Consider the following 14,846-nt stretch of genomic DNA (forward strand, 5'->3'; position numbering starts at 1 on the left):
ATACTGCACTTATTACTAATTGTGTGCTGGAGGCCAAGTCTACGGCGCCTTCCTTCTCTGTCCCTCCTTTTATTCTCTCTCTCTTTCCCCGACGAGTCAACTACTCCTCCCTTCTCATACCCTGACGACCCGACCGAGTCCTGTATCGTCGCCGTCGTCGCTGTTTCTCCGGCGAACCATTGATACTCCTGCATCTTTGTCTTCTCCTGTCAAACGACCTTTAGCAGCATCTACTAAAACTAGCTGTTTCTTTTTCTTTTCTTCGCCAGAGCTCGACTAGGATCCACTGATTGAATCTTCCCCCATGGTTAGGGTTTTTCTTCCCTGTTTCCAATCTAAGTCGTAACTTATTTTGTTGTAGTTGAATATTAGAGATTGAGTAGCTCCGGTTTGTTGTTAGATGTGTGTAATTTTATGTTTTAGTTAGTTGACTTTTCTCAACTTTTGTGGTTTTTTATGTGCTTTTAGTTGCTTCTGACAGATAAATATCTGTTGTTTTAAGTAATTGAATTGAATGTCTTTTTGTTTGAATTTGATTGTTGGATAATTGGGTTTGTAAGGTTTTGACCTAGGTTGAGCTTCTTGTAATACTCCAGTTGAGATCAAAACCTAGTCAAAGTTATCCGCAAACTTGGTTCAGATACTCCCGTTTTGAAATAGTGAACAGGATTTTGCTTTTTAGTATTTTGGGTATAGGAGTAATTTTTTATTTTTTTCAATTTTTTGGTAATTGGGTTGATGAATCTCTGTTATGAATTTGATAGTTGGATAATTGGAAATAAGGTTTTGACCCGAGTTTGAGTAGTTTTGAACTGAGTTCAAACCCTACAAAAGGTTTTTGGTGAGCCCAAGTGCTGCAGATTGAATTCTATGGAGTTAGATATAGGCCTTAGATACAGCCTCTAGATAAATTTTGCAGATGAGAAAATTTTCTGTTTTTAACAACCATTGATGTGTTGAATTAGGTGAAAAGAAAACGGATTATAAGTCTCCCATTGTTCATGCTTGCTTTTAACATGAATACCTGAATAATTTTAAAGTATGTATCCTCAATCAGCAAGCATATATTTGGTTTGGCATTATTAGTTGCCCCAGAAAGAAGGCAGGATAGAGCCTGTCTTGGCATCCACTGTAATTAGTTAGGAGAAATAACAACTTTGTTCTTGTATTGGTTTCTTTTTTATGTCATTATATTTTTGTTCTTTATGTGTGATCTTGTGCACTTGAATATGGGAGCTAGTGCAAAATATTTTTTTATCGTGTGTCTGGACTGATTGAGTTCTATTTTTTTTAAAATGTGTTATAGCTCCTGGAGTTGTTTTGGCCTTCCTGGATGGACTTCTCATCCTCAGCATTTCAGTGACAGTGGTTGTTCCTTACTGTTTTGAGGAGTTTATTTTCCCGCGAATGTTCTTAAATCCAGATTTTGGTGCATATCAGAAGTATAGATCAAATGCCATCACTCAAAATGAAAACCAAGTCAACTGTGGGCTGTTTGAAAGAAAAAAGAGGTCTCCGCATATGCCCAAAATCAACCATGATATCCAAGAATTCTCTCTTTGTTTCCAAAATAGCTCAGAATGCTGACGAACTTCAGACTATTATTCAACATACTCACGATGGTAAGTAAACAATAAAGGATCTCAATCTTCTAGAAGAACTGTCTTTTGGTGGTCTATAAGGATCAAATCAATTATGATTAAACATATTGTTCTTTTGAGAAGAACTTTAAGTATTTGTTGGTTAGAAGGCTTTAGAGTCTATGACAAAGGATGTAACTAGTTTAGTTATTGTTTGCGATAATAGGATTCTTTTGTTGTGGTAATTTTTATTTATTTTTTCTGCTGTAACTGGATGAGACTATACATATACTGTGCAACAAGATGCATCATTCCAAGGGAAAGATTGAGGTAATTATTCTGTGAATTTAAATTTGAAGTTTTAGTTTGTGTAAGAGTGAGCATAGTATAAATTCAGATTTAGAGGCTGGGTGCAAGTTAATCAGACATTTGCATCCATAATTTTTTATCATTGAAGTTTTTTGAGGTTTTTTTTGAAATACAATTTTATTATGAGGTTCTGGAGATTCACTGCTTGAAACCTCTGTTTCTTGATTATTAATATCTATAAACTGCTATAGTGCTACAGGCCTGGTTGTCTCATTGATATGGTGTATTAACTACTTCAATTTCAAGTAGCCCCTTTTTCTTTGTCTTGTGTAAAGGTTAAAGTGTCCTCAGGATATGATTTCTTTCATTGTCCTTGTAGTTTGTTCATGTGACGAAAAACGTTCTCATGATAGCGAAGCAAGCGATGCTGACCATGGGGAATCATTCAATGGAGAACTCCTTCAAAAGCAGTATATGCCTTTCATTGATTCTACAGATGTCAGTAGAATGGTAAAAAAAATCTTTTTCCCCCCAATTTAGCTGTTTGTTTATTGTTTTTTTGTTTGTGGCAGTTTGTAGCTTATTATCCAGTTCTTTTTGTGGTCTTGGTCATTATCCTTTTTCAAAGCAATGTACTTGATGCTTTTGTATATGAGACAAGAATTCCTTGAGTCATGTAAAATAATTGTTGGACATCTTTGTCTTAACTTAGCTCTAAACTCACTGCACGTCTTTGTCCTAAGTTAGCTCTGTACAAATCACACTTCTTTGTCCTAACTTAGCTTTATAGTAGCCTTCTTCAAGGCATGATACCAAGTGGTTTGTCATCTAAATTAATGTAAAATATGGTGCATTGTCTGATAACGAATTTCAAGTTTACATCATTAGAAAAAGAGCTCTCTCTCTCTTTTTCCTTGTTCTGCATTCAGATTTTGTCATTTACTTGTATTTCTTCAGTTTATTTGTCTTAAACTTTGTTCCCATCCTTGTTAGTTCACTAATTGGGAAGTTTTTGCAGTCAACCAAGAGCTCAGGGAAATACAGAGCTAGAGATTTGTGTGATTTTCCTCAAGCTTTAACTAGGCATCCCATGTAGATAAGGAGCGTAATTAGGAGCAATAATATGTTAATCGAGAGTCTTTGTTTATGTTGATTATAGTTTTATTTTCTGAGTTTAGTAGTTTTTGAAATATTGGGTCTCAAGGGTGTTTTGGTCTTTTACTTGTTGCAGGAATTTTCCAGCACATGTGTTGCTGAGTTTTTTTTAGTTATTTATTAGATTAGGTAAGTCATTGTCACAGAAAAGTTCCTAAAAGGCTTTGCAACTTGTTAATTTCCATATTAGAAGATGGAAATACTAAGTTTAGGAAAGTTTGAAGTTTATAAATTTTAATATTCCTATGTTATCCTAGGTAGGGTGAGATTGATGAATAGGAATTGAGTTTTTTGTTTCGTGCTCCCTCCGTCCCATTGATGGGTGTTATGCTTTCCTTTTTGGCCTGTCTCAAAATTTATGTCACTTTCTAAATATGGCAAATAGCTACACAACTACTTTCACTTCCTGTCCTTCACCTACCCATTGGGAATTAGTATGACTCAGCCATCAATTTAGGTCTAATTTGTGCTGAGAAATTAACTCATGAACAACGCAGTCAACAAAACAAGACCATTAAGGTGCGATAGATTTTGGTGGGATTTCGACTGACAACCAAGATGTCCTAGGCACCACTTATTTTTCTAGTTGTTTTGGTTGTGAACCAAATATAAAGCGTGTGAACTACACAACCTCAGTAATGAGGAAGTATGTGCTGCACATATAAAACTTGATATATAGACAACAATTCTTATTTGGCCCCACACATTTATCACAATGATGTTATGAAGGATAAAGACACAACCTGGCTCAACTTTTTCAGCTACTTATACGCTGTTTTTTTTTTTAAAAAAAACTCTTGAAATGCATAAAAAATTTGGGTCTGAGGGAGTACTTGGCTTGTCTTCTTCCCCCCTAAATCCCTGTTCTTCTTCCCTTTTTCTCCAATGTTATTGTTCATGGGTACTGTACAAAGCCTGAAAACAGTCCAAGGATCGTCCCATTCTTCTGCTAGAGCTAGTAGGCGAGGACCTCACCTATTTTTCCGACATCAGAAGTATCTAATCGCCAGGTTGTAATCATAACTTATGTAATTTCCCCGGAATTTGAAATTTTTGGTAAACTATGATTATATGTATCGAGGTATCTTTGAATCTTCCAATACCAAGCACGTAAACATAGAGCAATTGTGGAAGATCTGAATAGTTGACTCAAAGTTGCAAGCTATTATAACTTGAGAAGCTTATTATGTTACAAATGGTTACTTCAACTTGGACTATTTTAAAAGTTCAAATATAGATTTTTGCAATGTGATATTTTTTAAATACTGCAGTTTCGATAGATCAGATGTCTTGTGTGTGTGTGCGTGTGCGTGTGCCCAAGTTCTAGGCTTCTAGTAGGATATCCTGCAGAGTCACTGGCTGTAGGAAGTTTCAATGGGGAGAATTGATGTGCTATTTCCTAGTTGCTGCATTCTTGTAGTATTGCTAGATTCTCTCAGTTAGTGTAAAGATTTTGTGATTTTTTGAAATATTTACCGTTTTCATTCTTTTGCAGAATATTTTTCTTTTCATTGATCACATACTCCATAGTTGTATTTATGTTTTAGTGAAGAATGTCAGCTTGAGTTATAGTATTTTGTGTTATTCCCTAGGATATATCTTTCCCGTTGTGATTATGGATCGAATCATTTGAGATGCCTGTTTTATTTGCACGTACAAAGCTAATCATACTGAATATGATAGCAGTTTCTGATTCACTTTCACTTCCATACAATGTTTACCAGAGTAGGTTTGTTATTTAGCATGTAACAGCATAACTAATTGTAATGCTTTTTTAAACTGCAGGAGTCTGCACCAGGAACCTGTACAAGCTCAGAGACGATTTTCTCTCCCATTTTAGAGTCTATTGACATTCATAGTAAATCATATACTGACTATTATGGAGGTGAGATGCAATACTTGGTCTGATTTGTTCTTTCCTCTGAAGAGTACTATCATGAATATTTCATAATTGATGTGAATTGAATGTGAGGAGACATGAGGTTTTGAGATTGTGTTTCCCTATATAACACTTTTTCCTTCCATATGAAGAGGTAACACAAGAAAAAATGAGAGATATGATGTAGTAGCTGCTAGTGTTAGAGAATTTCAGTTAAATGCAATGCTTCTTTTACTTTGTTTTGCGCTGAAAGTGTGGAATTGAACTAGAAATTGTTTTTCATCTGCTGGGTCACCTGATTTTACTATCACACGGAGACAAAGTATCAGCATTTGGTATTCTGGTTAAATTGCTTATCCTACAACTCTCACAGGAGTTGAAATTCTCATCTGTTTGATATGTGTATGTTTTTCCTCGAGTCATCAAATTAAATCCTTATAACTTTTGGAATAGAATCTGTTATGCAGAAGCCTATAGACATAAAAGATAATCTCTGTTTATTGGTTTTATCTAATTATAATATTATCTTATTTATTAAAAAAAAAAAAATCTTAACCTTGCTACCAATCCTTCCAGGGAACAACAACCTGTATGTGCCACAGTTGGAGACAGAAGATAGTGATGACAGCAGTAAAGGTTCATGTGAATACCAGACCTGCAGCATATCAGATTTCTTTATATCTGACATGATTTTTTCTGGGCTACCAGTTGATGGCAACTCAGTCTTTAATGATAGTACAGACACTAAGTTCTTGCCTGATTACAAATGTGAAGAACCACTTAATTCTTTTGATTGGACTGAGGAAACCATGGTAATGCCTTATCTTAAGAATGCTATGGAAAGTGGCTATATTCATGATATCAGAACATGTGAAGATGCTACAATAGATTCTTCTGATTCGAGCTTGTATCTTGCTATCCATCAATTGAGATCGTGCAACCAGGAATCTGATATTAATATTTACTCAGATGTGGATCAGCCAGATTCATTTGATCCACACATGTTTATAAGGAATATACCTGACTTGCCAGATTTGGCTTCAGATTTGCGGCCAACAATACTGCCTAAGGATAGCAAGAAAACAAAATCTGTTACTCTTGTTCTTGACTTGGATGGTAAGAGAATTTCTTGAGCCTGCTGAGCTTAGAAAAAAAATGCAGGAATGAAAAGCTAACCTGATCAATGAGTCTTACTTTTAGTTTCAGTCCAGTTCTTTTGGTTTATGTACTCAGATCTTTGCCCTTACAGTTGGGTGACATCAGTTTTTTGTGGACAGAAACCCTAGTGCATTCAACATTGGAACACAGTGATGATGCTGATTTCACCTTTCCAGTGTTTTTCAATATGAAAGAGCATACAGTGTATGTGAAACAGAGGCCTCACCTGCGGACATTCCTGGAGAGAGTTTCTGAGATGTTTGAAATTGTAGTTTTCACAGCTAGTCAGAGCATCTATGCGAAGCAGCTTTTGGATATATTGGATCCAGATGGCAAGCTTATCTCTAGACGAGCTTACCGCGAATCCTGCATCTGCTATGATGGAAGTTATACTAAAGACTTAACTGTTTTAGGTGTTGATCTAGCAAAAGTTGTCATAATTGATAATTCTCCTCAGGTAATTAGTGTTCCATTGTTGTGTCAATTCGTGTGGTCACTATACTTGTATGTTTTGTGGAATTCTTATTGATTTTAAATCTGTAGATTACTAAAATATGTCATTTTTTTACCTTGTTAAGTCTATATTGTGCATGTATTTAAATGCCAAATGGTTGCGTAATTCAGTTATGTTCCAGTTTTTGAGGGGCAAGTACCGAATTGAGTCTGCTTGTTTGAATAACAGTCATAAACAAACTTATGGGATCTCAACAGTTACTTGATTATTTATAATGCTTATCCTTTGATGTTTTGCAGGTATTCCGCTTGCAAGTCAATAATGGAATTCCCATCAAGAGTTGGTTTGATGACCCCTCAGACTCCGCACTAATGTCACTACTTCCATTCCTTGAAACACTGGTTGACACTGATGATGTTCGGCCTATCATTGCTAAGAGATTCGGTAACAATGAATGAGTGCTCCTTGCACTCATTAGTTGTTTCTTTAACATTTCGTGTCCCTTTTATATCATTTTAAGCAAAACTTTCCTTCATTTTAGATGCTCATTATTCAATTCTCTTTGAGCATGGATACAATTTTTTTTCATACAACAGGGATATTTTTCCATGTTTTGGTCAGTTTTTCTTCTCCATAGCCCTTTGATGACTTGGTTAGTTAAGCTGATTTCTGGGAGAAGGTAGTTTTAAAGGTTTTCGCCTTGTCTGCATTGTACAGTTATATGCTTAAAGGTTTAAAGATTGTGTATATTGTTAAACTCTTTTTTTGGGGATATTTTAGTGATTTTTTCTTGGCGTTTACATCTCTTTACTACAGCTGGAAGTTGCATACCTAATTGTTCAATTAATATTGTGCCCTATGCTAAATAAAACGTTCTTGAATTTTGGGGAAGCATGCAACAATTTGCTTCTGGGACTAAGATATGAGTGGCATTGACTTTACCTCATACCGTGGATTGAGAGATTGTTAGAATCTTGTCAATTAATAATAGCATTCAGGGAGTATTTGAACCATTATGTAACATGTATGAGCCATCGAGATTTTTTTTTTAAGTAGAAAAGGACAATTATGAGTTTTTAGAAATAGGTGACTCCTGAAGAATTTGGGGAAATAGTTAATCCGCATAATTAAAGATGTTTTACATTGTAAAATTACAAAATTCAGAAAATACTGTTACTGGATAAAGAAAAACAGAAATCAATTCAAATTTATATGATGAGTGTTAAATTTCAATACTGATTTTGTGTTCTTTTTAACTGGATAAAACTACTAGTGATCTCTTAATCTGGATTGAGCTTCTTGTTTTCACAAGATAACTTCGCAGAATTAGATTTATCAAACTTGGTAGGGTGAGGATAGAAAACGATAGTATTGGATTGTTAACGTTTCTTGCTGTATGTCTTTAAGACTGCTTTGCATGAATTGGTATTTTCACTCCCTAAACCAGTTCCTCATTCTCATCCACCCAGGTGATGAGAGTGGGAAATGAACAACACCCGGATACATGATTTGAAGTCACTGCATGTGGCAGTTTAGTTGTCTGTACTAAGACTGCTAATTTTATATTTTTATGCTTTACATCTTTGGTGATAAGCTTTGTGAATGTTTTTAAATTTCCTCCACCACAAAAAATGGAGAAATTGCTTCTGTTGTTATCACTTTCAGGATTAGGAATAACATATGTATCTCAACCTATGTATTTTTCTTGTTTATATTGACAGAAGTGGATGATGGTAGTTACTTATTTCCTTTTATTTCTTTCAAAATTTTATACAATTAAATTGACCTCTATTAGTTATTGGAAATTATGTTACTAAGTTCGTTTCTTTCTGAAACCATTGACTTAAATAGAGTTTCTTTACTAAAAAATTAAAGCATAATTATGTCACTGGAGTAAATACCTGAAGCTTGTGTATAAAAAAATGTAGGTCAAAACCCTGTTTGCATGGGAGAATATTTTAAAGAGCAGTACCTTGTTAGGTGTTCTTCAGCAATAATGGTTATAGTCATACTTGAATTTTATAGGTTCAACATGGATAGTTGAATTTTCTGTCATCTTGAATGACTTCTTTGAAAGTATGTGAGTTTACACATGAGTGGCACACTAGGTCTGGTCATAATGTTGTTTGATTTTAGTTTGTGAATGGAAGTTAAATTCAGTGGTGAATAATAGCCAATAAGTAATCAACAAGAAAGATGGACAATGGAAAATATAATAGAGAGATCCTATGGACGAAAACCTTAGCATCCTTTGGGACAATAATCTTGTTCTGGAAATTCTATTCTAAGTGATTCACAAACTTTGGTGAAATGAGGAGGTCCACACTTGGAACTCTTCAAGCAGTTAGTCTATCCCCATTTATACTTCGCTTTGAAGGAGTGTTTGCCCTTTTAGTGGAGGTTTTGTGGTTGATTGTAGGAGGGGTTTGAGTTTTTTCTTCCTGTTGGGGTTTGCTTTGGAAAGAAGTGGCATACATTAGGGTAGTGCTTTAAAGTTGCTTGGCATGTCTCTTTATCAAGTTTTTTGATATCTGATAAGTTTAATGTTGTTATTGTTTTCGGGATAATATCACTGGTTAGGTTCAACATAATTGGCAAATAAAAAACAGTCCAGCTTCTGGTGGCAACTTTACATCCTTTCTAAACCAGTCTAAGATGGTATCCTTTTCATATTTTGGTTAGAGGTGCTTTAACAGATGAGAAACATCTTTTAGCTTCAGAATGAAATTAGTGGTCCTAGTAATTATGGATACTTTTGCTATTTTAAGGTTGGAAAATTTAATCTTTGGAGTAATTAAGCTACTGGGATACGATGTAATCTATCATTAGATTGTAGTGGTTATTGAGTCTCAGCTACAAGTGGGTATCATTCTTAGTTTACCAGGAAGTATTTAAGTGGTTGTTAGTGGCTGGGCTGCATCCATTGAGCTCCTACAATCTTCATTTGAGCTGTTTGATATATGTGTGTGGTATAGCCCTTGGGGACATCTGGATACCTTTTGAAGGATGTATTTCTACAATGCTTTTAAGTTTAGCAAAATATGGGAATTTTTATTTGATTGATTATTGGACGTGGAGGATAGATTTTTGGAACAGCTTCCTGTTTGGCACATGAGCAATAATTACAATCATACAGGACTAGGAGATTAGGACACGTCATGTTTAGCATAACATGATGAACTTTACAATTAACAATTTCAACATTTTGTTTAACAAACTATTTATGAACTGAGAGAGGTCATTTGATAGCTTAATGAACAGTAAACTAGACACCAAGGCGCAACACATTTTATAGTCTTTGCCAGATGAAGGTGATGGCTGGTCGACTTGCATGGATCAGGAGGCGATAATGATGTTTGACAAATATCCTCTGCTCATGACATTTTTGTATAGTTTCTTTACAACTTTGAATGCCTTATCTGCAGGTCATGAGAAGATACATAATGTTATCGCTACCAAATCGCATAAAATTAGGTACGCAGTATTGAATTCATGTTTGTTTTTGCTAAACATTGAGAGGAGAATCAACAAGTTTAAGATCTGTACTGATTTTGACACATTAAAATTGGTGGGAATATTAGAATAAATTCATGTTCTATGTTACATTGTGATCAAATACTAAAGCAGTTATTTATTACCCCTACCACTTTGAACAATTTGGTGTAAAGTTTCAATTGCTGGAATTTACCGTTTGTTTATATTTTATTCCGCTAGTGTATCTCAATACGAGCACCTTTTTTTTAACAAGTGGTGGATGTATTTAATCAAACTTTGATTTACCAATATCAGTTTAAACTCAAGTAGTGGGTGTATTACATGTTCTATATCAACATTTATGTTGTGCAGTTAAGCGTTACATACTGAAACTGATTATATGTTTAACCATTTGGATACATTATGGATACTTCTAAAGAGGTTTTGGATTGACCTAATCGCAAGGCAATTAAGCTGTTGTTTGTTTGCTATGGAACTCCTGAATGATTGTGTATGTGCATTGCCTGGTCCAATACAACTTGAACCAGAAGAGGTTTCAAGCATTCAAATTCGGTTTTATGCTGTGGAATCATGATTATTATAAACCATGAGCCAACAGTAGTACGCAACATAATACCTCAGTAAATGAGAGTTTGCGTACAAATTTTAATGGGAAAAATCGAGCGTTGATTTTTCACTTTTTGTCATGTTGGATTCTTTCAGTGTTCCAAATCAAGGGTTATCGTTCAAACACACTGGGCAAATAGCCGGTTAATCTAATATGCTGTGTAACTAGCCTGGCAGAATTTGACGCGAATGCTTGGTGTCTTCCTATTGTTTCAAATAATTCTTAATGCCTGTTCTTTAAATTTGGACATTCCCTACATTATTTTCAACTTCACAAATAACTCTTAACTCGAAATGACTTGATAAAAAAAATCAGCTGACTTGGTCTTTGGTCTTACAATAGTCAATGATAATTTTTTCTTCTTGAATCAACTCACAAATGAAGTTATACTTGACATTGATGTACTTGTTTCAACCATGAAAAATTGGATTTTTTGTCAACTTGAATTGTGAATTTGCTATCGCAAACTATTATGGTAGGATCATCTTTTTCATGTCAAATAAAAGCAGCATTCTTCTTAACCATGATACTTCAATGCCACTACTCGTTGCTGTAATATATTCTGCCTCAACTATTGACAAAGTCAGATTACACCATTTCTTATATAGCGCGGGTGTTTGGTGCTTGTGGTTAAAAAAGATTTTACGGTAGTTCAAGCGAATATCAAAAAATTCACACACATTGAGTAACAATATAAAGTAACAAAATATCTAATGTATACTGCAAGATGGAGAAGAAAATTATGCATGCTATCTTGCTTAGTTCATACATTTTGAAACAAACACTTGTATATGAGTTTTTCATTAACAAGACTAAATGAACTTTAAACAGATACCCAAATGATTAATGGCAATAAACAAAGTGATTATCCACTTAAAGATGCATCTACACAACATTCTTGTTGATGAAAGTGGCCAACTTTTTTAGCAACGACAAAGCCTAGCCTCAAAAGGTTTGGTTTCATACGAGAATTCAGCAATGGATCATCAATCCCCGTAGATTTTGGGTGAACATAATGCCAAATGTCTTTAACATAGGCCTTTACCTGTAATTTCATTAACTCAATACTAATTAGATCTTTCCCCAAAAAATAAGGACAATTGAGAAAAATCACATCAAGATCGAAACCGTCTAGTATCTCCGGCCAAACCCTTGATGCCATGTTATGTGCTAAATTGCCACCAGCACTATCCCCACCAAAAAACACCCTATCAAAGCTAGCATAATCCCTAAGCCATACCTCAGGACCCTCGCCATTTGAATGAGGGGCAACCCATTTGACTGCAATCTAAGAATCTTCATAAGCAATAGGCAAAGGATGCTCAGGGGCGGGCCGATAGTTAATTGAAACTGCTACAACACCAGCTTCTGCAACTACTACATTAAGGTGCGCATGATGTGTAGGAGAGAAGGCAGATTTGATCAAAAAGCCTCCACCATGTAAGTAGACCAAAAGAGGAAGTTTTGTATCTCCAAACCTATTCCAACAAAACCACATCATTTAAATTGTATAGAACAACCAACTTTGTGGGGAAACAATAATATCAACATTAAATTGCGCTAACAGAGTATCCAATTTTGGAATGAAAGCATTTAGCTAACAAAAGAAATTACGATTTTACAAAGCAAATCATACCATTAAAAAAAAGAATGAAACCTCACCTCAAATTGAACCGCCAAGAATAACTTCACCAGAGAACCATATTGAAATCCAGAGTACAATGGCAATACAAATAAGTATTTATCGGAAGACGAAAGGAACATAACGGAAGAATGTGAAGGAGCAGACATTTGAAAAATTGAAGTTGAAACTAATGCTCAATCATAAATTCCTTAATAAATCACATTGTCCTTACTTTAATTGAGATGATAATGATGTTTGAAGTTCTTCAAGTTATAATAGCAAAGTAACAGTAATAATTGATACAAACCAAAATGAATGTCTCTGTAAGGACATTTAAGTAATTACACCAATAAAGAAGCTATTATGGGTTGTACCCATTGTAGAAAAGATGATCAAATAATCTCACATTCCCAAACTACCCAAACCTTTTAACAAATCATCACTGCATCTTTTAGAATACAAGGACATTTCAGTAAACATAATAATACACATGCTATCAAAGTAGTATCCAATACTATAACTACACTCAAAACAACCTCACAATCCCAAAATACTCCTACTCTTGTGGTTGAAATTCAAAACCATTCTTCGACCCAAACTCATTCTTATATAGTATAAGGATACATAGAGGTACTTACAAGAATCATGTCGCCATCCAATCACCATTTGTCAATTCAATAAATCTATATTCATCAATATGTTAATAAAAGATACCGTCAGACTGCATACTTTAGATATATCTTAAATTTTTTTGACCACTTGTAAATATAATTAGGATGGAGATTCCGTGAATCTACTAATCAATCAAACATACAAGTAATATTAAGTCTTATACAAGTTAGGCATCTAAGACTACTCATTAATCTTCTGAATTACGTGGCATCAACAAATTTGCCAATGCAATCTTTTATTAATTTCAACTTTTCTTCTACAGGAGTCATTGTTGGCTTGGCAGTGTTCATCTTGAATTTCTCTAGAATATCACCAACATATTTCTTTTGTGAAACAAATATTCCACCATCCACTTGAGAAACTTCAATGTCAAGAAAGTAAGGCATTAATCCCAAGTCATTTATTTTAAAATGACTCATCATAGCCTCTCTAAATTCAAAAAATAACTTGATAGAAGCACACAATAACTACATCTCTTCTAGGATTGAATTTGAAATACTCCATCCGTCCCAAAAATCATATATTAAGCTCAAGGAGCTCGTTTCAAATCATATAATGCTTTCATCAATTTGTAAACTTTATTTTTTGGCCCTTCCACACATATCTAGCAAGTTGCTCAACATATACTTCTTCTTCAAGAATGCCATTCAACAAAGAAAAATTCACCTCCATTTGGAAGATTTTCCAATAATTATTGGCAGTAAGGAAGATAATCATACCAACAAAAACTTTGAAATAATCAATATGTGCATTTAATTTGTGCCATTTAGCAACTACCTTGCCTTGAAGCGATCCAGTTCTCTAGTTGACTTGTATTTGGACTTGTATACATACCCATTTGACTCTAATTGATTTCTGTTAAATTGGAAGAGTAGTCAACTCCTATATATTATTCTTCCCAATTGCTTGACTTTTTTCATTCATTGGTTGAATCCAATGATCACCTATGACAGTGTTTTCAAAAGTTACCTGATCAAAATCTACACATAAGGCAAAATTTAGCGCATCCTCATTAGATAAATTATTATCCTTACCAATGGCATAATCCTCCAAATAGACTTGTAATCAAGGTTGTCATTGCGCATGATTAGGTGATTGTATAGGAGTAGAATACATATTAGAAGATAAAAGATCACTGGTGTGTTGCTTCATTTATTGTCCAGTAAAACTTCCTCCTATATTTGAAGACAATTGTAGATGTTTAGTGCATGGTTGTCAAAATCGCGATCCGGATCGTAGGATCGTACGATCCTACGATTCGGATCAGTAAAATCAATCTAGATCGTGTGTAGAATCGAAAATTGCTTTAATATATATAGGATCATTAGAATCGTTTGTGGGATCATAGGATTGTACATAGGATCGTATGATCTACGATCCTATTGCTATCCTACGGATTTTTGAGAATTTTGTAAATATGGGGCTAAATTTTGAAACTAAATGGAAACATTTGGAGCAGGTTTTGTAACTTATCAAAGAATTGGATCTTTAATTATAATTTTGCAACAATTTTTGTCTCAAAAACAAAAGTTACAACAAAAACAAGCTTTGAGAACAAATGAATGAAACAAACAGAGATAAAGTCACAAAAGATGAAGAGAGAGAAAGTTTCTTTGGTTCTTCCCCATCTCCATTCTAAACTTCTCCTCCATCTAGATTCCAATAAAATGTCACAAAATTTTGCCAATCTCCCATCTCTAATTCTCAATTGTCTTTGTATCCTTGTCCAAACTCAAGGAATTTTTGGCAGAAGAAGTTGTCCAATGAAAATAACTGCGAGTACCCGTAACCCTAATTTGATTGTTTCGTTTAATTATGTCTATCAGCTATATATGTGTACTAAATGCTTTTACTATCAATTATTAAGATGGGTTGTATTCTTATTTCTGATTAGGCAAGACGTCTGGACCTTT

At 34.5% G+C, this 14,846-nt stretch overlaps 1 protein-coding gene across 2 annotated transcripts; it reads left to right on the plus strand.

The window, feature by feature from the left end:
- The first annotated feature begins 2 nt into the window (after positions 1-2).
- LOC113708669 (uncharacterized) lies at positions 3-10,191 on the plus strand. 2 transcript variants are annotated; one of them, XM_072064377.1, is made up of 8 exons: positions 3-307; positions 1,307-1,622; positions 2,269-2,399; positions 4,830-4,929; positions 5,500-6,039; positions 6,201-6,538; positions 6,835-6,979; positions 9,961-10,191. In XM_072064377.1, the coding sequence occupies exons 2-8, from the start codon at positions 1,454-1,456 to the stop codon at positions 10,119-10,121; spliced, it is 1,584 nt and encodes a 527-aa protein (XP_071920478.1). In that variant the 5' UTR covers positions 3-307; positions 1,307-1,453; the 3' UTR covers positions 10,122-10,191. The 2 variants fall into 2 exon arrangements, with proteins under 2 accessions (XP_071920478.1, XP_071920479.1); XM_072064378.1 differs by having other exon boundaries at positions 4-307; positions 8,005-10,191.
- The last annotated feature ends 4,655 nt before the right edge of the window (positions 10,192-14,846 follow it).

This window comes from Coffea arabica, chromosome 9c (assembly GCF_036785885.1).
Source record: "Coffea arabica cultivar ET-39 chromosome 9c, Coffea Arabica ET-39 HiFi, whole genome shotgun sequence".
NCBI classification, from domain to species: domain Eukaryota; kingdom Viridiplantae; phylum Streptophyta; class Magnoliopsida; order Gentianales; family Rubiaceae; genus Coffea; species Coffea arabica.